Source organism: Micromys minutus (genome assembly GCF_963924665.1).
Source record: "Micromys minutus genome assembly, chromosome: 3".
NCBI lineage: Eukaryota > Metazoa > Chordata > Mammalia > Rodentia > Muridae > Micromys > Micromys minutus.
Window position 1 is genome coordinate 61,001,229 of NC_137972.1, and position 24,762 is coordinate 61,025,990.

Consider the following 24,762-nt stretch of genomic DNA (forward strand, 5'->3'; position numbering starts at 1 on the left):
AGGAAGGTAGGCCCTGCTATGTTGGTTTGTTCATGTGCTCTTATGATGATTTATTTTTCATAGCAGTGATCCACTATTTTCATAGCAGGATATACCACTAAAGTCAGTGCACAGGAGATATCCACTCATCATAAATGTGTGTCATAAAGAAGGTGCTACCTTGCCGAAAGTTCTAGTGTACACTACCAGGGCACAGGATACAAAGCACTTATGAAAAGACTTTTCCAGAAAATAATTAGGGAGCTATATTTATCTCCGAACCTTCCAGGTAATGCAGTCAGATCCACAGTTCTAAAAATAAAACTGCTGATTTTCAGAAAAGCAAAGATATTTAAAATTAATGCACAAAACCCATGCCAGCTTAAGAATAAAAGTCTAGGTTTAGATATTTACCAACATAAATCTTGGGAACAAAAAAAAAAAAAAGATATGGGGGAAAAAACCCGAGACAATACTGGAAAATAGTCATATATTACTAAGCACTCATCACGCCCTGGACGTCTGAACTAGTCTAAAGAGATTAGAAACAGACTTGATCTGCGGGGCTCTCGGTCTGACTACAGTGGGATGGTGTAACTAGAAACACAGCCAACCTCTGTCCACAGGAGAGTAGGCACTCCTTGGGGGTAAGCACCCAAGGACTGCTGTGACGATGTACGAGTGGGATGTGAACCAGGACTGAACAGGGTTGATACAAAATCAGAATGTGTACCAACCGCTGCTTTCGACCAACATTCCAGCAGCTTTTTAATGACCACTAATGGATGAAGTCCTGTCACAAGGAAAAACAAAGATCTTTACCTTAAAATAAGGGTGAAGGTTTCTGGTCTGTACCAGAAAAAGGCACATTATTTTTTTCATCTTTGTAAATGTGGCTTGGGTGGCAGTTTCTCGACAAGATTTCTCTTTACTGTTCGTTCTGAATGCGTTTATGTGAGCAGGAAGGATTCAGCACTCCTGGTAGTTCAGGAGAAGCGCAGCTTAAGAAGACTGCTTTCCATAGTCATATTTGATAAATAGATAATCTTGCCGCCATGCAAGGGGCTGGAAGATGGGTCAGGCGGGAAAGCCCGCGGGTGGGGGTAGGGGCGGGGTGGGGGGAGGCGGGGATCCCCACGTCGCTGTTGGTTCCTAGCTCCGTGACGGTAGTGAAGCAGTTCCCACTCAGGTTAGGCTAGAGGAGCAGCGCCATGTGCTCCGGGCTCCAGGCCCTGCTGCTGCCAATCTGGCTTTCCTGGACCCTGGGGACCCGAGGATCTGAGCCCAGCAGGTGAGGATGGGGCTATCTCAGAGCTCTGCAGCTTGGATCCCGACCAGGCAGAGCGCCAAGGCTCCGTGCGGTGCCCACTGGCTCTCCCGTTGAGCAGGGCGGGGTTGAAGGTGGAGGGTGGGATAGGGCGAGGGATGTGGAGCACCTCCTACGTCCCTGGTGCCGGTGTGTTGCATCTTCGGGCCCCATCTTTCACCCGGCCTTGGCAAGCTCTGAGGTCTTGGCTCCGTGGCCCATCCCCCGCCCTGCAAGGCGCCACGCAGTCGTAGCCCTCGGCCGCAGTGTCCATCGGGGACCTGCGGCCGCACACAAGCCCCTCCCCGGGAGTCCGGTGCGGCCGCTGCTACGGCTTGGGAGGGCGCCGGAGCCCCGGAGCGACCGCGGACCCATAAGGGGGCGGGTGCTGTTCTTGTCCGGCTCCGCCTCCGCCTCCGCCCGCCCAGCGCTCCCGCGCCAGGGCTCCTCCCTCCCGGCCCGCTCCTCCCCCCTGCTCTCCTCCCCCTCCCCCTCCGCCTCCTCCGCTCCGGGCCAGCTCGGCGGCGGCGGTGGCGGCAGCAGCAGCAGCAGCCCCGGCTGCGGGTCGCGACGGCGGCGGGGCGCCCCCTCCCCCGTGCCGGGGCGCGGCGAAGGGATGTGGGGCTTTGCGGGAGGAAGGCTTTTTGGCATCTTCTCGGCCCCGGTGCTGGTGGCGGTGGTTTGCTGCGCCCAGAGGTAGGGTCGCTGGTGGGTTGACGGGAAGCGGGCCGGGCGCGGGCTGGCGCGCTGTGTGCGCGCCGGGCGCTGGCGGGTGAGCCGCTGCCTGACCCTGTTCTCTGTGCCATGTGCCCCTCCTTCAGCGTCAACGACCCCGGGAACATGTCCTTTGTGAAGGAGACCGTAGACAAGCTGTTGAAAGGCTACGACATTCGCCTGAGACCCGACTTCGGGGGTAAGTGGGATGCGCGCGACCGCTGCGGGAAGCGCGATCCACAGTGTTGGCGGTCTGGGTGGAGAGGGAGGCGGGGGCGGCCTCCGCGGAGCTGCAGCGGGGTGGGGTGGGTGGTCCTTTGCGAACCCCCTATCCTCAGAGCCACCCGTACCCCCTGCTGGAGTCTGGCTGATCACGGTGTGCTGCGCTTCCCGCAGGTCCCCCAGTCTGCGTGGGGATGAACATCGACATCGCCAGCATCGACATGGTTTCTGAAGTCAACATGGTGAGTGCCTGTGCTTCCTCAAGCTGTCCCAGGCCCTAACCGGCCGCCTGGGGCCATACACATCTCCCATGTTGGGCTGGAGGCCCGAACCGGCCTGGGCTTTCTGGCCCGCAGGGGAAGCCGCGCGCTCTGGCGCTGGGCTCCTGCCCGCCCTGCTCCCCGAACGCTCCTGGGCGCCGGGCCTGTCGCGGGGTCCTAGGCTGGTCCAGAGTTCTGGTCCTCAGCGCCACCCGATGTACACAGGCATTACAGGAGGGCTGTCACCTGGTCGCGAGGCTTCCTGAGCGCCTTCTCCCCTCCCTTAGCAACAGGCACTGAGGACTATGAAAAGAGACTGGGTGTGGGGGAGGCTTACATCCTCAGGTGAAAGGTACTTAGAATTTCCTTTGTTGTCATTTGGAAAGAGCTGCGGATCACAGGAGAGAAGAGTAAGAGGCTGTAACCTGTGTCTAGAGGCTTCTTTAGTGGGTCTCCCAGCTTCAGCCTCTGTTCTGAGGCCCGGCTTCCTCCGCTGGGCGCTGTCCTAGGTGCTGACGGATCCCTGCCCCAAACTCTGGAGGGAGGCCTTCTTAGGGCTCTGGAATGTGGGCATTCCAGTGTCAGGGTTTTATGCATATGCTGACAGGAGTCAATATTCTGACACGTGGAAAGAGGAGGTCAGTAGCCCTAGATGCGGAGACGGTGCTCTCCTTCCTCCCTTAATGCGCTAGAAAATAAGTAGCCAAATGATACCCTGATTTGAGGAAACAGGTTTGGTTTTTATGTTACGTGGCACTGTAGATATTCTAAGAATGGGTGTTTGGAGACAATATTTTTTTGGAGCAATCATCTGGCAACTTTTCTTTTGAACAAACAATGCTGAGAATATGAGTTGGTATGCTTTTCTTATACATTGGAATCACATGGGCAAACTTGCTTTCAACACATATTTTCTAGGGCCTTACTCCAAGGAGTTCTGACAGAGTTGGCCTAGAGTTGGGCCCTGAGTTAGTCACACTTAAGGATAGTACTTCAACTTATTTTGAAACAGGTGTTTTTTACACTATATTTTGAGAAACTTTACAGTAATTTATAGAGCAATTTATAATATGTACAAATAAATGAGAACGGTTTTCTTTAACTATTATAAGATTTATGTTTAAATAAATGCTATTTAGGGGGTTATCAGAAAAATATATTCCACCAAACTTATTTGCATAATTTTCTAAAAATTTTAATTAAAACATGAGAGGCTGGACTTCTCAGTCAGGAATATAGCACAAGCCAGTTCTGACTTTGATAAACAGTACGGTCTCTGGCACCTTTAAAAAAAGAAGCGACAGTGTTTCATGTCTGTTTTTGTTTTTGTTTATAAACTGTTCCTTTCCTCCAGAGTATAGCACTTGGACATCTGTGTATCTAGGTAGTGCAAGATGAAACACAGAAGTGCAGGCGGGCCATGACTTACTGTACACTGAAAATAAACATTATTCACGTTGACCTTGTTTCTAGCCTTACAATATACTTTCTTCCAAAAGGTGTGTTTTGTGGCCTGGTGGGGACAATTTCATTCATTCATTCCTGACCCACTGTCGGAACAATTTCAGAGGGTAATTTCAAGATCTCTTGAGAGAACTAATTATGTGGGAATTAGTGTGTCTTTGTGTCAAACATCCCTGCATATCAAATGGAAGTCAAGCTCACTGAGTGGTGTTTTAAGAACACACAGTGTGAGAAGATCAGAAGGATGAGGGGAGAGTGGTAGTGTAAACTGTTGCACATTTTGTGACTTCATTGTTCAGCTGTGGTGATTTTATGCTGATAGTTGACATATGTAAATATTACTTATTTGTTTTTATTCATAGTCCATGAGTGGAGGTTACTCTGTTTTTAGACTTATTGGTAAATGGAGATATAACTTTCAGTATATCACAGAGTTAAAATGCTATACACTGCATAGCCACAGTATGTTCTTTTATGCCTCCTCTTTTCTGCTCTCTCATGGGACTATTTTTTCTGGCTTTGGAGACATAGCTTTATTTTAGATACAAATTAGAGCTTAGTAGTATTGGGGACCAAAGGCTTTTGGACAGACATGATTGGTAGCCATGTACAGTGTCTTCTTCCCCACAGAAGCACACTAACCAACGTTGCACTGTAGAACACACATATACAAAAGAGTCATGGCACATGGTCCATTAACAAAAGAACCTCAAATGTGCTTATTATTTTAGGGGTCACCCTTCATGCAGCCATTTTTTTGGGAAGTAATTTATTCAGTTAAGAGCTTGACCAAAGTACAAAACCAAATATTGTGAGTTACGAACAAAGGAACAGTCACTAAACAAAGGGTAGTCTTGTTTTAAGAGTGTTACAACTATTGGAAGTAACAATGACACTCAAAAACTAGGACATGGTAAGCACCTCTAGAGTAGACATGCAGTGTAAAGAAAGGGAGGGGAGAAGTGTGGGAGAAGGGGAGGGTAGGTTGGGGGAGAGAAGGTGGAGAGAAATGTTTGATGTGGAAAGCTTCATGAAAGAAAGTGGAATTAACCTGGATGGGCATGGGTACTGGCTGATATCAGCAGTAGAGGATGTTCTGGGTGGGAAAAGAAAATAGCGAAGGTACGAATGGCTACATGAACAGGATCAGAGTTGTGCTTATATATAGAGGAGTGCAACTTCAAAAGCAGAGGACACACAAGCTGCCTCGGCCCTTCTACGTCATGCCCGAGATTTCACAAGGTAAAAGATTTCCCAAGGTGCAAGACAGGAGCCGATAAAGTGACAAGATTTGAGACATGCTTTAAAGAGAGTATTTTGGTAACAATTTAAATTTAGACCGAAGAGCAAAATGGTGAGGAAGAAGGATGGCCGGATTAAAAATCCTGTGACAAATGATCATGGAAAGTCAGACATTTGTTGTAAATTTTCCTGAAGTTTTCACCCACATGCATCGATGCACATGCATGTGCGTGTGCATACACATTCATCTAGACACAAACACACATTACACGCATGTACACACATGCACACTTAAGCACAGTCCTATGTATACATACATACATACACGTATGCACACACACACACACACACACACACACACACACACATACACACACAAGCATTTGTTTGCAGTGCTGGGAACTAGACTCAGGACCGTGTACCTCCTAGATAAGTACCGAAACACTGAGCTGCCTCTGAAGTTTCATAGTTCTGAAGATAGACATTTCATGAAGTCAAAGAGTTTGCATGTACTTTGAATTAGATTGTATAGAATCACATATATCGCTATGTGGGAGAGATGAAAATGTGCTTTTTTAATGAGCTTATGAGTTTTGGGGGGCCTTGACTGCACAGTGGTGGTACTGTGCTTTTCTCTTTAAGAAGTGTAAAGCTGTCTGTACCTGCTGGAAGGAGTGTGGCTAATGCCCCCAAGGAGCCTCTGATTCCAGACAAACAATTACACAAATTATCTGTGTGAATGCATTATCTAATTTCTCTTTTTGGTGTTTTGTGTAAATAGGAGTGAATTTGACTACTTTAACACTTAGAATTGGTTTTTGCCACTTTCTGTATGGTTACTGGAGAGATTCTACTTTTTGCTTATTTATTTATTTATAATTGTTTTTCCATTGTTTTCTTGATCCCTGGCAGTGATTAGAGAACATCATTTTTTTTTTGATATAACTTGTTTTGTTTCTCTTACACCTGCTTTAAATTTTCAAGTATCCTTATAGTTAGAGACTCTAATGTAATTATCTAGATTTAGCATATGGATTTCCGAGAGATTGTATATGTGTAAAAATACCACGTTTTTATTGTTTGTGTTGTGGTTGTGGTGCTTACCAGCAGTCTCTGTGTAAAAAGCATATAGACTAGATAGGTGGGCAGAGGAATAAACTGAAATACAGGAAGTGTAAGGAACTATTAAAAATAAAATGTATTTAGAGTATTTTAAATGAGAATTTCATTAAAAATGGGTATTAATTTGTTAGTTTATAGTCCAAACTACACTTCTTTCTTTTTTACTATAAAATACTAGAAACATAGGACCTGAATTTCTGAAGTTCTAATACCACTTCTACGATATAACAAGAACTATTTTATTCCTTTAAAATTAACTCAATCCTAATGAAAATGTAGATAGAGAATTATTTTTTCTTTTCTGGTTCGACACACACACACACACACACACACACACACACACACACGAGCCATCGTCTTGCTGTTACTGCAGTTAGGCAGCATCGATTCTTTTGGGACTCTATTGCTTTGGTAAAAACATGACCAAAGTCAACTTAAGGAGACAAGGGTTGATTTTATCTTACAATTCCTAGGTTAAACTGTATATCTGAAAGTCAGATAAGGAACCCAAGGGAGAGTCTGAAGACAGCAGCTGGTGTAGAAGGCATGGAGGAATGCTACTTACTGGCTTGATTGCTGTGGCTTTCTCTGCCTTCTTAGAAAGCTAGAACCACCTCTCTGTGGTGACTTGGATCCTCTAGTATCAACCATTAACCAATAAAATATACCACATTTGTGTAACGGAGACATTTTCTCGATTATGATTCCTTCTTCCCAGTTCACCCTAGTTTTCCTCAAGTTGACAAAAAAAAAAAAAAAAGTATTTTCTTATATTAGTGTGTCCCATGTGGCATTTTCTCTTCATAAATCTACTTGTATATGTCTAGGTGTGAAAACAGTATAGTGCAGAAGAACACAGTTTGTGTACATTTCAGGAAGCTGTTTGGAGCCTCTTAACTATTAAATAGAGACATTGTTACTCAAGTTACAAAGCAACATAGGGGAGCAGAAATCCAGTGATGCAATGGTTAGCTCCAGGTACTTATACAAAACAACATAAGGGCATATGCTAATAGTCCCACGTGATGTTCACACATTCACATATGTTCATATACAAGTGTTCATACATTATGTTCACACATGCTTATTCTCAGATGCACAGTACATATTCCCCATACTGTTAGTTCATGCTTTTTCTTTTACGTTTTTTTTTCCAGATGAGAGAAGGAAGAGCAGACCTATTTTGGCTAGAGTAAGCTAGGATTAGGGTTTGGGGAAATTGTCTAACACCCTTTCTCTGACTTCAGAGTTGTGTTGCTGTTGATGATTGCTGATGCGGCACCTACCTAGTACCATCATGCACTCTGCTGGTTTGCAGGCAGGAGGTTAAATTGCAGAAGATTTTTTAGGGTACTTAGAAAGAATCAAGGCCCAGCAGCTGTGTTTTCATTCCCAACTCTATGAACTCTAGTCTCAGGTGCCTCACTGACCCCATGCCTCCAGTGCACACATGGATGCCAATATTGGATCATGGAGGGCCCAGAAAGAAAACTGTAGACAAAGCACTTGTGCTGTCTGTATCAGGGAGCTGTCTGTCTCCTGTTCCTCCACCACAGGCATAGACCACATTCAGAGCTGTATAAAGATTGCTACGAGCAGTTCAAAGGCGGAGAACGTGCTAGTATTCTCAGTGCCGAAGAAAGTTGGGTATGACTCAGCCAGGGAAGGAATGTTTTGCTGACCCAGTTGAGGTTTAGAAAGCGGCTTACCAGGAAGACACTCTCTGGAAGGTCCACAGAACGTGTCCCTGTTTGATTCTAGGTTGCTGTGTATGGAGAGGTCTGGGTGTTCATTGAGAACAATACTTTTCAATTCCAGTATGTTTCATGCCTAAGTCCTAATAGCACATCAGTGCCAGGCACTTATAAGAAAGCATAAATGAACAGAGGAAATAGATTACAGCAGCCCCTTACATAACCCTCTTTATGAAGAGAGGCTTGTGTTTAATATTAGCAGGGATGGTATAGGGAGCCCTAGGCAAATGCTTTTCCTCGTTCCCTCTGGAGATCTTGTAAAGCATGTATTGTTAGAGCATCTTTTGAAAAAAGTGGATCTTCCCCTCAGTTTCTGGTTCTGAATGGCTTCCTTCTTGACCCTTCTCAGGGTTGCTTATGGTGCCTGGCATATAAATATTTAGTTTTAATTGATGCGCGTGTAATGAACAATTCTGTTGTGGAAGGAAATTCACTGAGATTCAGTTTGAAAATTATGACAAGTTTCTGTCTTCAGCCTCCAAGAGCAGACCCTGTGCTCATGTTTTCTTTGATGACAGGAAATGAAAGCAGTTGGAGAAGGAGCTGCTGCTGTCTGTACTCCTTGTCAAAGTTGGTGATGGTTTGAGGAAGGGCACAGGCATAAAGAGGGAAGGTACTCCCGTCAAGCAATTGCATGCAGGAGTCAAAAAAAATAAAAACATGGATTTCAGGGGGCGAGTGTATGTGACTCTGAGAAAGGGGGGAAAGCAAACAAACAAAAACACAAAAAAAGCTTGATTTGGATCTAGTTCTTGTCATTTACCATAATTCTGTCAACGTGGCAGCATAGATAACAACCGCCCCCCTTTGTCACGTGGGTCCGTGTTTTATACTGTGCACCGATCACTGTATTCTGAGGTAACTGAAGTGCGAGGAACAGTTGAGATCTTTTGAAGTGCAAAGGAGTCACGTTGCTGTGCAGCTTTACTGTTTACTTATTTCACGTTCTTCAAACATTATGTCACATTGCTTCTCCAAAGTGTCGATCAGCCTGGCAAAGTATTAAAAGTTCAGATGAGGAAGTGTTTCTCAGGGAAAACTGGCACAAATGCACTGAACTGGAAGGCTGGGGCCAGGTCTTGCTACAGTGCCCTTCCCAACTCACCTTACTAGAGATTGATATCCTTGCTCTGTGCAGGGGCCAGGAGGATTGTCACCCTCAGCTAGGTTCTCCCTACTTTCCTAAGATGCCTAAGAGTTCCTACTTTTCTGAAAGTTATCACAGTTTTAGAGATTATTTGGTTTTCTTACTTGAGCAGTTCTCTCCATGGATTCTGCATTAGACCGTGCCTTGTGAGGCAGGCCGGTGTCTCCATACTGTGAATAGTGCTTGCTTTTTGCCTACTACTGGAGAGGTGCCTATTAGCTATTTTACTTTAAAAGAAAAGGCATGGACAAATGCAAACAGCTGAATGTACATCCAAGTGCATGAATAGGTATAAACATTTTCAAGAAGATACTTTGCTAGCTTATAACTTGGGCACCCGTGAAGAATCTTCCAGACAAATATGCATTTTTTTTTTTTTTTTTTTTACTTCAGGAGACATGATTCAATAGAAATGTGTATAATTGTACTCCATATAAAATCTAAGCTGCAAATCAAATCTTCTGCAGTGCCACCTCTGTCACTAGGGAGCTTTTATGCTGATTTCAAAGCAGAAAGAAGAGTAAAACCTTGTACTAGCCTCATAGAGTTCAGCCTGTGTCAGGATTGGTGTGGGTAATTCTGAACCAATCACTGTGTTTTGACACAGAATTTTCTCTCTGCTGAGAAAGTGCATGAGCCTTTCCAGGAAGTCAAGGAGCTAAAATTGTGCTTTTTATAGAGACCCAAGGGCCACAGTTTCCCTTCCCCTTTCCTTCTACCCAGAGATGAGGAGGCTTTCGGTTGCTTGCTGATTTTTAGGGCTGTGTACTTTAGGACCATTTATGTTAGCCACTGAGAGAATTATCCATCTGCAATATTCAGAAGGACAAAGACAGGTCCTGTCTCTTGGAGACTTGCTGTAACATCAATTTAAATCAGAGTAGACTTTGCTTGTTGGGCTGGAGTGAAGACTTGCCTTATCCGTAGGTTTTTCGAAGACTGCACCATGATGTACAGTCAACCCATCACTAAGCGCTAGCTTCTGTAATACTTTGTAGTTTACCATGAAGCTCAGAACATCATACAGGCACAGTTTGACAATCAAAGCTCGAGTGTGAGTGATTCTTACCATCTCACAGATGAATAAGAATAAAATTAAGGTGAGAATAAAACTGCACTCATTTAGAAGTTCCAATCTGTAATCCATTATTCATTTGAAAGAAGATATAGATTCCATTGATTACACCAACACATATTTCTTTCTATCTACTTCTAATGTAACAATTAAATCTTAAAGCAAAATGTGATGTGGAAATGATTAACAAATACTTAAATTAGCAACTACTTTCTACATAGTTGTCAAACACAATTATATATAAATGTATTATATGTATGTGTATGTGTATAAGTATATAATCTCACCATCATTCTTGCTGTTAATACAAAATAAATACTTTTCTTGTTATGAATCAGAGGCTATGCATTTTGCAAAGATTCTATATAATACAAATTTATTTGTTATTGATGATGGTTATAGGTGATATTTTCTGTACACAAAGCTAAGTATTTTTTTCCCATAAGCCAATTAGAAATAAAACAAAACAAAAGCAAAACAGCATTTTGTTTTACTGTAGCAGTCTTTCATGCCCAGGGAAAGGTTGTTAATTTTAAGCCTCTCTTTTTTTCTTTAGAGTCCTAGAGGAACACCTTGCATGGTGGCAAGGATGACTGTATTGACAAATAAAAGGCTCAAATGCTTCTGGGCCAACCACACATTATAACTGTTGTAGTGCAGGTGCTGGGGACTGAACACAGTCCCTATTTCATAGAAGGGAGATACTCTATGCTGAGCTTCAGCCCTAGTTCAACAGGCTAGCTCTGAGAACAAAATGGGGCTTGGCCTACTTTCAGGAGAGAGGTGATAGAGCTCTGGAGAGATGTTATTGGGGCTTAAAGGTGGCAGGGCAAGCAGACTTCAATGTTGCATCCCATAGGACAGTCCTCTTCTGTGACTGAACATGTTACATGTCATACCCAGACTTTCTGACATCTATGCTCTTTCTTATGGCTGCATTTAGTCCATGATTTTGTGTGCAAGTGTCCCCCACGTGCAGGTGTGGGGGAGCTTAGTGCCCAATGCGATAGTGTTGACATACGACACCTTCATGCAGTGATCAATATAAATGCCATGGTACTAAATTACTGATAAAAGGGTGAGTTTGACCCCTTCTGCCCTCTGTGGAATGACACAGCAAGAAGACTTTTGCAGGTGTCTTGGCCTTTAATTTTCTAGCCTTCTCCAATGGCAGAAAACAAATTTGTTTCTCTTTATAACTTACCAAGGCTCAGATGTTCTGTTATGGACTAAGATGCCATATTACAATTTATATTATCTTTGCATAAAATATGATTCTATCTGAATAAACTTTCTAGTAATATTAAACGTGCCCCCAAGAAAGAAAGAAAGAAAGAGAGAGAGAGAGAGAGAGAAAGAAAAGAACAAACAACTTGCCTCTACAAGGTGTAGTTTGTATGGTTTATATACAGTCAGTGGTAGTAACTCAGAGCACGGGTGTATTTCTAAACTTTTCCACAAGCCATAGCACTGCCATAGGAGGGGAGTATTGCTTGATTCATCTAGAATGTCCCTTATGGAGGACATGTGTCAGGAGTTACCAAAACCTGATGTGAGTGGGTGAGTTAAATCACAGTAGACCCAGAAATGTGGTGCGTCAAACATTTCACCTGCAATCCTTTTTGTTTCCTGCTACTTAGAAGCACAGAAAACTGGCTCAAGGCGGGAGCTGGTGGAGTGGTCTTACTGGTTAGGAGCACTTGCTCTATAAGCCTGAGGATTTGTAAGTCCCCAGCACCCAGGGAACATACCTGTAATCTACTGCACAGGCCTGTTACCTGGTACTGAGGGTTGGAGACAGGTGGATCCTGAGAGCTCACTGGCAACCAACCTAGCTGAAACAAAAAGCTTCCAGGTCACTGACAGAACTTGTCTTAGGGTGACAAGACCAGTATCAGAAGATAGCCACCTAATAACATTTCTCTGGCATCTGCGTGTGCACACTCCCATGGAAACAGCATACCCCCCCCCCCACATGCACAGCTCCAAACACCACTGAACATACTCATGCATACACACTCACATGAAAGGAGGAGAATTTGTGGTGGGTGAATGGCTCTATAAGTAAGGAACTGGATGTGCAAGCACAAAGCTGCATTCTCACTCTAGCACTCATGTTAAAACCAGAAATGCTTGTATATATCTGTAACTCCAGAGCTGGTGAGGGAGGGAGTGAAAGGGGAGGGGCTTTGGAGACAGAAAGGTTCCTGTCCATTGATCCCTGACTCAGTGGACAGCTAGCCTAGCTAATTGATGAGCTCCGAGTTCTGCAAGAGGTTCTGTTTCGGAAGCTAAAATTGAGAGAAGTGAAGAAAGTTACTTTGTGTCAACCTCTGATTGTCAAACATATGTGTGTTTGCACAGAGGCTATATCCTTCCTCCCTTTCTCCTTTCTTTCTCAGGATTCTTGTTTTGGAAAGAGAACACTCACGTTCCTATCTATCTATCTATCTATCTATCTATCTATCTATCTATCTATCTATCTATCTATCTATCTATCTATCTACCTACCTACCTACCTACCTACCTACCTACCTACCTACCTACGTACGTACCTATCTATCTATCTATCTATCTATCTATCTATCTATCTATCTATCTATCTATCTATCTATCTATCATCTCCCCAGCATCTATCTTCCTGTGTCTGCTTTGTAGCATCTATTTGCCTATCTTGTTTATCCAGCATCTGTATGTGTAACTCTCTTTTTCCTAGGTTTTGCCTTACTTACCATTCTATCATATTGCCTATGTTTATTTTATGATGATCTGCATGCCCATACTTGAGAATTTACCTTATAAAATGAACCTTTAATTTCATGGATAATTTTCACCACACCCTAAGAAAGTTAACCCACAGAAGCCATTGGAGGTTTAACTTTCAAGAACATTTCTACTGTGGAAAAAGTTAGCTGTCAGAACATTTAGGTCACAGAGTGTTTTGTGAGAACTTGGACAAATCCTTCCTTCCTTTATGGCTTATTTCTGTGAACAAATATCTAAGAAGAAGCAACTTAGGAAGAGAAGCATTTTGCCAGTTTAGACCTAGCCATTTGTGATGGGGAGAGCTTGGAGGTAGGGCTGTGATCCACCTTGTCTTAGCAAACAGTGAACAGGGATCTCGATTTGTTGTGCATCCTCAAGTGGACTGTGGATGTGTCTCCTGTAGCCAAAAAAATTTTCCTGTTATTATTCTAAGATAGCTAAATTCATGGGTTATCAAAATTGTCTATATTCAGAATTAAGAATCAACATGTGTTTAATGTTTCCTTTTAAAATTTTGTGGCATTTTCTTAATTTCATCAATTTTTGCATGTAGTTTATAAATATAAACCAATGAGAAGAGGTCACAGGGTTGCCCTTCATTAAATATTCTATTGTATCTAACCAAATGCAGGATGAAGAGACTGTATTTATATAAGACAGTTGAGAGGTAAAAACCAGCTAAGATGTGTAAGGTTCTGGATCCCCAACTGGAAGCATAGAATTAAAAGGTAGCATTTGTATATCATGTCAACTGTAAAATCCCAACTTCTTGCCATATTCTATTTTCTCTTGATGCCTGAACTCAATACATTATGAATTTTACATACATAAAATCCAACCTTGTAAATTATAGTGGATAAGAATGAAGATGTTGGCTTCCCTGCAATAGATGCAAAGCATTAAGTAGAAATGTTGACTTTTGTAAATTTATTTAATTCTGCAAAAGGAGACATTCAGATGTTCAAATTCTTATGTAACTCAGACTCTACTTATTTAAGATTATGTAAATCAATTCATGGTGTGGCTCACATTTGGAAGCTGTTATTGACTCCACTGAAGTCATAACAAATTAAATATTTCAAAGCGTTGAGACTTTCCTTGTTTTTTCATCATATGTCAAGCCCTTGTGATAATGGATTGTGGTGTGTGGTGAGAAGTTTTGCAGTTTCTCCAAGTGACACTACAACACTAGTCTGCAGTGGTAGCCCATTTGTGTGCAAGGAAAGCTCTCCCTCAGTCTGCAAATCTCACTTATTCTCCTCATGCTCTTGCAAAGTTCAGTCACTCAAAGAGGCACACAACCTTTCTTTCCCTAAGTTTAATAGAATTGGCATAGTTAGAGAAGGAGCAGCTCTCTGAAAGCCTCAGTGGGTGCAGCTCACAGGCACTGCTTAACTTACTGGAATAAAGGGGAAAGGGTTAGTTAAACTAGTGTATTTCCAGTGTGGCTTCTTGCAGCAGCCCAGGATGACAGTTACCTCTTATTAAGCGATAGACAATGATGATCTGACCTTCTTTCACCCTTCTTGATTCCAAAACAACAGAAACGGGTTCTCTTTTCTCTTCCCACATCCCCAGAAGAGAAATTCTCCAAAGGCTGACAGGAAACCAAGCATCTATTAACCGACATCTAATTTCCTGCTAGATACCCACCTTTTACTGCAATCTAAATTTGATTATGCAATAATGTTCAGCTAGAAGACTGGGAACTTGCCATCCAATAGTGCTTATAAGAACCCTGGTCACTTAACCAGCAGGAGGGCCTTGCAGTCTGTCTCACGTGTTAGAGAACTGTTTCCTGTGTGAACTATCACAATGCTTCAAGTGTTTCTAGGGCACAGCATTTTTTATGGAGATTTTCTTCTGTTATTTTCATTATAACCAAAATTTAAAACCAATAAAGAACACAATAATAGCCTGAAATAGTAGGCATAGTAATAGAATTTCTTTATCCTGACAGGAGAGCCCCTTGGGGCGGTTGCGATGTGGAGTGTACAGAACTGGTTTTGTAAATATGTGGGAAAGTCATAGTGTTCGGACTTCAGACAGAAGCTTTAGCAAGAGTCTCCAAACTGGACTTTATGCACAGATTTGAGGAATTCCAGGCTTATCAAAGGATCTTTGATTTTTTTTTTAACTTTACCCTTAGAGCTAGCTGGGAGGAGCTAGCAGTGACTTTTTCCTGTTTTAACTTTCAACGTGGCCAATGTCACGTAGTGATGATGGCTTGGACGACTGATTTTAATTCAGTTGTGCTGCTGAGTTTTTTCCTTCACTTCAGAATGCTTGGGATTTAGAAGGTAGCTTGATTCATATGTGAGTGACGGAGCCACGGACACAAACAAAGCTAGCTAGCTTTTGATTGCCTATGCCTTGTATTCTACGGACAGTAAAGTGCCCCCATGTAAGTGTTGCCTATATGACTGCAGAGGTACAATACCTCTGAAATATCATGGTCAAGAACTGTTATTGAGGAGACTACAAAGAGTATGATCACCAGACCCTCCATTAATGAGTCATTTAAGGAGTCTTGGAGGAGTCAGTCATGATCATGACAGAGGCAGGTCATGGTTACAGTTATTGAGTGGAAGAAGATGGCAGTGCTGGGTTGGATGTGTTGAGCCATGTACAGTCAGCCATTACTTATAGCATTCTGCAAGGCAACCTGGGAAAAAAATGGAGAGCGACACAAATTAAGCAGCTTTAAACAACAAATATTCATTCCCTCAGATAAGCAGTAGGCAGCAAGGAGATGTGAAATCCAAGTACTTTTGGATTCAGTGCCTGGTGAAGGTTTCTCAGTTCACAGATTGAGGCTGCCAGGTGATTACATGGCAGAAAGACCAGAGTCTCTTGGACATGTCTTCAGAAGGCACTTGCTCAGAAAGATTTAGCAAGGGCACAATTCTCTTTAGCACCATGAGTACTAGACCAGCCTGGAATATCTGGTTAGAACCTTTCTACAAGAAAGGAGAGGGTTTTGGCCTGTGTTATTTTCAATCCTGAGGAATGTCATTATGACCCAAACACGTTTAAAATACTTCCTGTCCAATACCGATATCTGGAGACTAGAGACTCTGGTTGCACCTTCACTTCACAGAAGACTTGAAGGGCACAGAAATAACTTAAGGAGTTTCAGATGAAGCAAACATTGAAAAATGATGGCAAAATCCTTGTAACAGAAAAGATTTTTGTTTGTTTCATTACTTAGAATATTAGGATATGTTGCTAGACTTAATTAGAAAATAGAATTACAGTTGCCTTTCAGTATCCATGGGGGATTCCTTTCAGAAACCCTGCAGTTTCCAGAATCTGGAGATGCTGCTTTTCTTCCTACAGAATGCTCTATTATATACATGTGGCTTGTGAATGTCCCCTGATATACTTAAGCAACATCCAGATTGCTGTATTTATTTGAATATAATCCAGGCTGACCTGGCCAAGAACTCTAAGTTCTCCTGAGGCCAGGAATTGCATGTTTGTATTTCTTACAGTCCTCAATGCAATGCAGATGATGTGTACATGGTTGTGACTCTTTCTTGTTCAAGGGATACTTGCAGGAAAAAAAATCTACATATTTGTTTGTTTGTTTTTTCTTTTTCTAACTCCCTGAGTATTTTATACTATGCACTACAGTTGAATTCTGTTTATTTTAGTTGTTTTTGGTATTATACTTGGTAAAAGAAGAACCATAGGGATGCTACTGAAATAATGCTGTTGCTGTCCTCTGGGCAGCTGCTTCAGGCACATGCTCTTTAAGAGAGTGACAACCTCAATGGAGCCTGTGACATGCCTGGTGAATATTAGTTGGGGAAAAAAAAAGTAGGTGATGGTGTAGGTCAAAGGGCAGGCATAACTTTTCTCTTATCTGTGATGAAACTTTGCAGAGACAGTATGCACTGTTTTGTTTGTTTATTTGTTTTGTGTTGTTAACAAAGCACACAGAACACTGCGATGAATTCCAATTTTTTTTTCTTGGTTATGGCAGCTCAGATTGACCTCAAACTCTCTATTATCCTGCCTCAATCTCCTGAGATTTCTAGAAACTTCATGTGAGATTTCTAGATTATTTAGCACTCTGTCCAGAACAGAAAGTTTTTTTCTGTAAACTATTCTGTGTTCTTCACAAGAACTCACATATTTAATGTAGACAAAATACCTATCCACCATGACTTTAAGTACTTCCTACACCTTTTGTCCTTTTCCAAAGCCATCTTTTATAATTTTTCAAAACGAAAAGAGCTTTGTCTTACAAGGAAAATAGTTGAACACATAGAAAAATATAATTAGATGCATGAAAAGTTTTTATGTGCATGTTATATATATATGTATATATATTCAGGTTAAACCTTCATTCATGCTTTTAATGCTATAGATTATTTGAGACTATTAAATATATTTTAAGAGCTATATACTATTTTCTGGCACATCTGAATAATGTGCTTTACTTACTTACGTAATTTTAAGTTATATCTACTTATTTATTTGCTTCCTGCTGTCCCCTGGTGTGCACATGGGAGTCAGAGGACAACTTGTGGGAGTTGGTTTCTTCTGTCACTGTGTGAGTCCTAGGTATAAAATTCAGGTCTTCAGGGTTGGCGGTAATCATCTCTGCTCACTGAGCCATCCCAGTGGCCTACGTATAAAACGCTGTCCTGAGTAGTGACCTTTTGTTGGAAATAGATTAGAGGAATATACTTATGCATGGATTGCAGTATTATGATTCCTTCCCTTCAAATATATTTTTAACCTATACAGTTACTGAATCAAATCATTTTTTAAGATTTTTGATGCAAGTAACTAAAAAGCTTTTAAGACAAGAGCTTCCCATTATTGTTTCTGTTGAACTGTGTAAGAATGTCTCATAATTATAGAATAAATTTGTTTGTGAATAGAGAGAAAATTATTCTGCAAAAAAAGTGATAGGATTTTAAGCCCAAACTAAATTTAATCCTCAAACTGTTCTTAATTTTACTAACATTTTAATTCACTCTCACTAGGAAGTATGAAGTCCATGCAACTTAGTCTTATATTTACATTGATTTGATTTGAATTTTATGTCTGGTATTTTGACATATATCAGAAATAGAGAATACAAGTTTAAATTTGTCATCTGGAATGAAATAATAACAATGGTAATTTGCACACATAGATTTGCACAAGAGAAATCTCTCAGAAATTGTGCTTTGGGGCTCTAAGTCAAAACTAGCCATTTTCATTTGGAGGGTGAGGTTCTGCTAGGACAATGGGATTTCAGCTAAATCGCAGGCTTTATCTCAGTAACTGAGCTTAGCTCTGATCCTCTGCTAAAGAAGATGTGGGAAAATGGAGGGCTGAGTTATTGTAGTACCAGAAAAGTCCCGTCCCACACCTGTTATCTGGGAGAAAGGCCTGGTGCATGGCAGTGCCTTGTTTTCTGTTAGGAGTACAGTTATGTCACTTGGAGCCAGCCAGTCATCTGATTATTTGGAAGAGTTACTCAGTGACCCATTAGTGTGCTTTCTCTACACAAGTAATATTTGAGAGACACATTTTGATATAGTTAGTGAGAAAAGAAAAAGTCAGATATCCATTAATGTGATCCAAAGTTTGGTTTACTAATACAGAAAAAAATTACTAAGAGACTATTAACATTTAATTGGAAAGAGAAGTTGGCTGGAGTTAGACTTAGATGTTTTCTTTCTCTCCTAGCCACCAGTCCTTCACTTTGCCTAGGAATAGGAACACCTAATTTTTGTAGTTGTTGTTATTGGAGTAGGGGTACCAACATCTCCCATTTGACCAAATGCTCTGGTTGGTTTCTAGACTACTCTTTGTTCTAGACTTCTGAACTCTTTGTCTGTTTCCCATCCTTTCTGTACCTTTTACTCTGCCAGAAATTTTTGTTTGATAGTCAGGCAGGGTGCTGCATGCCTACAGCTTTTAAGATGCTGAGGCAGGAGGTTCATGAGTTTAAGGCCATCTTGGGTTATAGAGTGTGACACTGTGTAAAACTAAGACTAATAGCAAACCACCACCAACAAACAAACCAACAACCAAACAAAAAATCACAAATAAAAACAAGTAAGGAGGAAGGAAGAGAGATAATTTTAATACAACTTGGTCTTAAGCTCAAGAAAGAAAAGAAAGAAAGGAATAAGGAAGGATAATTTTAGTCCAACTTTTCTTTAAGCCCCTGGCCCTGCCTCCAGCTGTAGGCAGAAGGAAACTGTCTCAAGGTTCTGTTGCACTTGAAACCATGGACATGCACAGCTTTGAATAGAGCAGCCTTCAAAAAAAATGCTTGAAATGTCATAGCAAACCTACATGCTAGATAAAAGTGTTTCTAGCTACAGGAGTCTCCCAGGAAACAAGTTCATTGCTTTATCTTCATTGTCTTCAGAAGCCAGCACATTCTTTTTAAAGCCTCCTTTGCCACTTCTTTTTCTCCACAGTTGAATGCAAATTTCTTAATTCCAAAAGATTAGGAGCCCTAGATGCTTACTCCTCTGACCCCTATCCCAACCTCTGCTTCTATAAGATTCTTCTCATCCTCACCACCATAAGGGACTGCTGACTCATCCCATAAGGGACTGCTGATTCATCCCTTTCTCTGTGATTTTGGCCTTTCTTCTATCCACACTCATTGTCTGCTTTTCAACATGACACTTTTGGGTGCCTGGGGGTACCAAATGTCTCTATGGAAGAGTTACCCCAAGATCTTTATTTACAATCTATCATACAGGTCTGCCTACTAATTTTAATAGCATATAGAAACACATTCCTTTCCCATGTCCCTGATTTGAAGTCCTCTAGTGCAAGCATCTGTAGTTTCCTATATTCTGGCTCTGTACACCTAATGCTGTGACTCTATTTTTCCTGTTGTTTCCAAGATTGGAGCCCACTAACAGCCTGACTACATGAGACCTTGTAGAATGGAGTCATTGAAGTCATACTGACAAGTGCCAGGCAGCCGGGATAAGTACCAGCTCAGTAGTCTGGGGGAAGGATACAGATGGCCTGGGCAGTGGACATCTGACCAGTCTCTGACACTTATAGTAACATACCAAGCAGCAGATGGCAATGCAGGAAGCATGGAGGTTCTCATGCAGACACCGAACTCCTACTTTTTATTTACTATAAAATTGAGCTGCTTTTAGAGAAATTCTAGAGCAAAGAAGAACAATAAACAACTTAAACAGGAGTGTTAATATTTTAATTGAGGCAAGGGGCAAAAACAAAAACAAAAACAAAAAAACAACCAAAGTTGGCCCACTCTAAGCTAGCACCCAGAGAAGGAATTGTTGAAGTCAACATAGAGCCATGTATTGTCTAAGGGGATAATATTCAATTACAGAGGATGAATGATCTGCCAACTAGGAACTAAGCATAGTACAGCATGGTGCTTAGGCTAACTTAAGTGTTCTTACATAAAGATGGTAATGAGGTAATAGAAATGCTTATTAGTGTGACTTAATTATCTCACAGAGGATGTGTGTAAATACTATGTTGTACACTATAAATGCAGTTAGTCTTCTTATCCACAAGTTCTGCATCTATGAGTTCAAACAAGTGTGAATTAAAATAAAGAATTCAATAACACAGGAATACAAAAATAAAGTATAAAATTTCCATGTACCATTAGAATGATTCTCTTATTGTGTATAGTGTATCACATAATTTAAATCATCTGAAAGTGATTTGAAGTACTTAGGAAGGTTTGGATAGCTTGTGTGACTCTGATGGCATCTTACTGAAGAGAGCAGAGCACATGTAGTTTTTTTTTTTTTTTTTGAGGAATATCCAAAAGTCAAGGCACTGAACATTATTTTGTATTACAAATTTTATTTGTCAATTAAACACAAGGTACATTTCAAAAAGGTTCATGAATGAGAATCAAGGGTGACAGGCAAGGTGACTAAAGTACAGCTGATTAGAAGGTGATGAGCCTCTGTTTTTCTAGCGAGCACTATCCCCTACTGAAGACAGTTAGAATTGAACCAGAAGATAGTACTGTTGGCCTGTTTGGTAAGCAATCTTGAGTCCTTGAACTGAAAATACGTATTTCAAAATGTGCTTTTAAAAAAGTGTAAAATAGGCAGTCATGGTGGCTTCAATTCCAGTACTTTGGAAGCAGAGGCAGGCAAATCTCTATGAATTTTGGGCCAGCCCAATTTACATATCAAGGTCCTGACCAACCAAGGCTACACAAAAAGACCTTGTCATAAAAAACAAACAAACAAACAAAGAAACAAAAAGAACAAACAGCAACAAATCCAAAACCAAAACAAAAGCAAAGCAAAACAAAACAAAAAAATATAGAATAATTTGTATGTTGGGAGGGAGCAGGATCCCACCTCATCTACATGCTATATAGTTGTATCAAATGTAGGCATACAAATGATGCATTTGTATTGTTCTTTTCTAGTCAGATACCAGTAACAATTGTAGAGTATTTATAAATCGGGAATGCAACTCAAAGTTTACTGAACAGGATTCAAATGCCTAGCTTTTATTCGTAAAAGCAAACCAACAGTCTTAATTACTTTTGTGTTGCTGTGACATGTGTGGTGAGACACCATGGCCAAGGCAACTTACAAAGAATTTGATTTGGGGCTCGCATACTATTATTTCAAAAACTGGGCCCATGACCATCCTGGCAGGGAGCATGGCAGCAAAATGGCAGTAGAGAGTTTTCTCAGATCCACAAGCAATAGGCAGAGAAAAAGAGACTGGGCCAGGCCTAGGCTTTTGGAATCTCAAAGCTGACCTCTTCCAATTGGTACACACCTCCTAATGCTTACCCAAAATAACTCTCCCAGCTGAGGGCCAAGCAGTTCAAATCTGTGAGCCTAGGGCCATTCTCATTTAAATCACTGCACCAACCAACCTGTGATCAGCAGGAAGAGATGTTAACCTGGCTATAGGAGACTTGCAGAAGGAACAATTGTGTGCTTCAAACCAAAATTCAATGGGTAGGATCCTACCACACTGTGGCACATGGTTCTCATAAAAATGGCTTAGATTTATCATTAGCTTTCCCCCCAAGGTGCTTTGAAAATATTGGGGTGTGAGGAAAATACATGAGAAGGATTTGTTTGGTAAGAAGCCAGGTCGCAGGAACCCTGTTTAGAGGGTGCAGCTTCAGCACAAAGGATTGTGGCCCCCACTGCTCCTCTCCTGGGCCCTTTTCCAAGAATCTGAGCTTGGAACCTCTGAACTTCTGCCCACAGTTTGTGCGCACAAATTCCTCCATATCTCCCTGCTTTGATGTCTGCAGTGAAAATTTTCCAGTTGATGTTCAAAAAAGATTATTTTATGTTTAATATTTGATTAAAGTGAATTGTAAAATGTGCTTTGTTAAAGAGAGAGAGATTCCCATAACTTCTAGAATGCTTTATCATAGAATACTGTTCTTTCGCCCTGAGCTTCCTAAGATGAACACTGCAAAGGCACAATGTTTGGATAATTTTTGACCGTATGGAGTATGGGGTTTTCAACTGCAGCCGCTCTTCAATGTTTCATAATCAAGGATGATCACAGAAACCTAAATTCTGGTCTATGACCCACCTGTGCAAGAGAACCAAGAGCTCAAGGCCAATCTCTGCCATACAGCAAGAGCCTTTTTAAAATAAAACAAGACAGATAAGGTGCTCAAAGATCTAGAGAGATCTTACTATTGAATACTAGCTCCAATTTTTGGGTGTTGGTATTGGATGGGGGTAAGATTGAAAATGTGCCACATGCTGGCATTTAAAAAAATGTCTTAAAGAATATGATTATACCCTAATGACATTTGGAGGTAAATGAACTTTAGAAAAGGTAACTGGTTTTTGATATTCTGACTTCTAATGAGCTGTCTGGAAAAGTGGAGGTATTATTTCACTTCATCCCTGGGGCAGAGTTCCAGGGAGCTCCCTTTCAGGGGTTTGTGTTGCATGTGGGTTCTAGTTTCGCACCTTTCTGACAGTTCTCTAGCATTTATGAGATGAGCAGTTCATAAAATCTTGAAAAAATTCGCTGTGTGTTGGAGCACACTTTAAAATTATTTCTTGAGTTTAATAGAACTTTGAAACTATAAACAAGCTTGTCCTCTTCATAAAGGTGGCTTACTTAGTTTAATTTAAACATATCTTTAAAAAAATTGAAAAATCTAGAACTGAAAATTTAATTACTCTATTTCTTTGATTTTTTTTTCTTTCTATACAACCTCTTCCACATACTCTCACTTGCTCTGTCTCAAATTTATGGCTTCAAATTTATACATAAAATTATATATAATTACATGTGTACATATGTTTTTAGGGCAGAACATTTTATATTAAATGCTCATTGGGAAAAGGGGTCTTTCTTGGGCAACCCCATCTCCCCTCCAGTATTCTTTAATTGCCTGTATTTTTTTTGTCTAGGTTTTAGGCCTCCTGAGTTTTTCCCTTTCTGTGTTAGCTTGTTGATGTTGTCCTTGTTCAGGCATTGTTTAGGAAACCAAATTGTTAATACTTCATCGATGTAGCTTTCCTAATCTTTGGAGAACACAGCTTCCTGTCACACTTGACTTACTTTGGCTCTTACAGTTCTTCTATACCTCTTCTAGGATGTTCCTTGAGCCTTAGGTACAGCAGCTATGCTGAAGATACATCAATTTAGACTGGTCTCGACATGGTCACTTGTTTTCTGCATTGTCATTGGTTGTGGTTTTTCTGTAATGGTCTTCATCTGCTACAAAAATAAATTTCTCTGATGAAGAATAGAAGCTACACTTCTCTGTGGTTATAAGGATAAATCTTAGAATGTAGTTAGGGATTATAATGATGTACTGATAGGTTTTTATGTCACTTTGATACTGCCAGGGTCACCTGGGAAGAAGGAATCATAATGGAGCAGATGCCTCTGTAAGATTGGCCGATATATAATTTTGCATGGATTTTTTTTTTAACTGACATTTAATGCAAGGGCCCAGCTCCCTATTGCTGGTGCCATCTTTAGGCTGTCAGTCATAAGGGCAATAAGAAAGCAAGGTGAACAAGCCATGAGACCAAGTCACTAAACATCACTTCTTCATGCCTCTACATCAGTTCCTGCCTTGAGTTCCCATCATGGCTATCCTTCACTTTCCTGAACCCTTTCCTCTCTGCGTTGGTTTTGGTCATTGTGACTTATGACAGCAATAGAAACCTCACTTAAGACATTTTGGTTATTAAAGTCACAGTTGTAAGCTGGTCTTTAAGATCCATGTTCTCGCCTAGTATGATCCCCCACCAGTTAAGTGGGCCTTAAGGGTACCCTTAGGTGGGTTATTTATGTTACTTGCTGTTTTACCCTTGGAGTTATCAGACATATGTTTTTATTAATCTTGATTCTCTGTCATCTGTGCTCCATGGTTTTTATTTATTTAGTGGAGAAAAGCCCAATATTGCCTAACACAAAGCAAAGGGGTTTTAAATTCACAGTGTGTATTTTTGTGTGTGTGTGTGTGTTGTCCTTGTGTGCCACTGTCTATGCGTTAACATCAGATGATGACATTGGGGATCAGTCCTTGCCTTGCTTGAGACATTTATTTGTTGATTCTCACAGGCTATGTTTCCAGGGATTCTCCTGTTCCTCCCCCTCCCTCCTTTCCCCAGGAGCACTTCACTTTCTGTGGGTTCTACACATTCAGAGGTAGCATCGTTTTCATCAACCCGAAATACTTAATTCAAAAAATGTTGACACAATTGTTCTGCCATGCAGCT

At 41.2% G+C, this 24,762-nt stretch overlaps 1 protein-coding gene across 2 annotated transcripts in view; it reads left to right on the forward strand.

The window, feature by feature from the left end:
* Positions 1 to 1,190: 1,190 nt before the first annotated feature.
* Positions 1,191 to 24,762, forward strand: part of GABRB3 (gamma-aminobutyric acid type A receptor subunit beta3) — a gene marked incomplete at both ends in the record, with an annotated part of 213,031 nt that continues 189,459 nt past the window's right edge. Inside the window, 3 exons of one of the 2 annotated variants that reach the window (XM_080913836.1) lie at positions 1,191 to 1,270; positions 2,107 to 2,198; positions 2,396 to 2,463. In XM_080913836.1, the coding sequence (XP_080769962.1) occupies positions 1,191 to 1,270; positions 2,107 to 2,198; positions 2,396 to 2,463 (240 nt within the window). Of the gene's footprint in view, positions 1,271 to 1,901; positions 1,982 to 2,106; positions 2,199 to 2,395; positions 2,464 to 24,762 lie in introns of those variants that run through there. The other variant, XM_080913835.1, reaches the window with a different exon arrangement.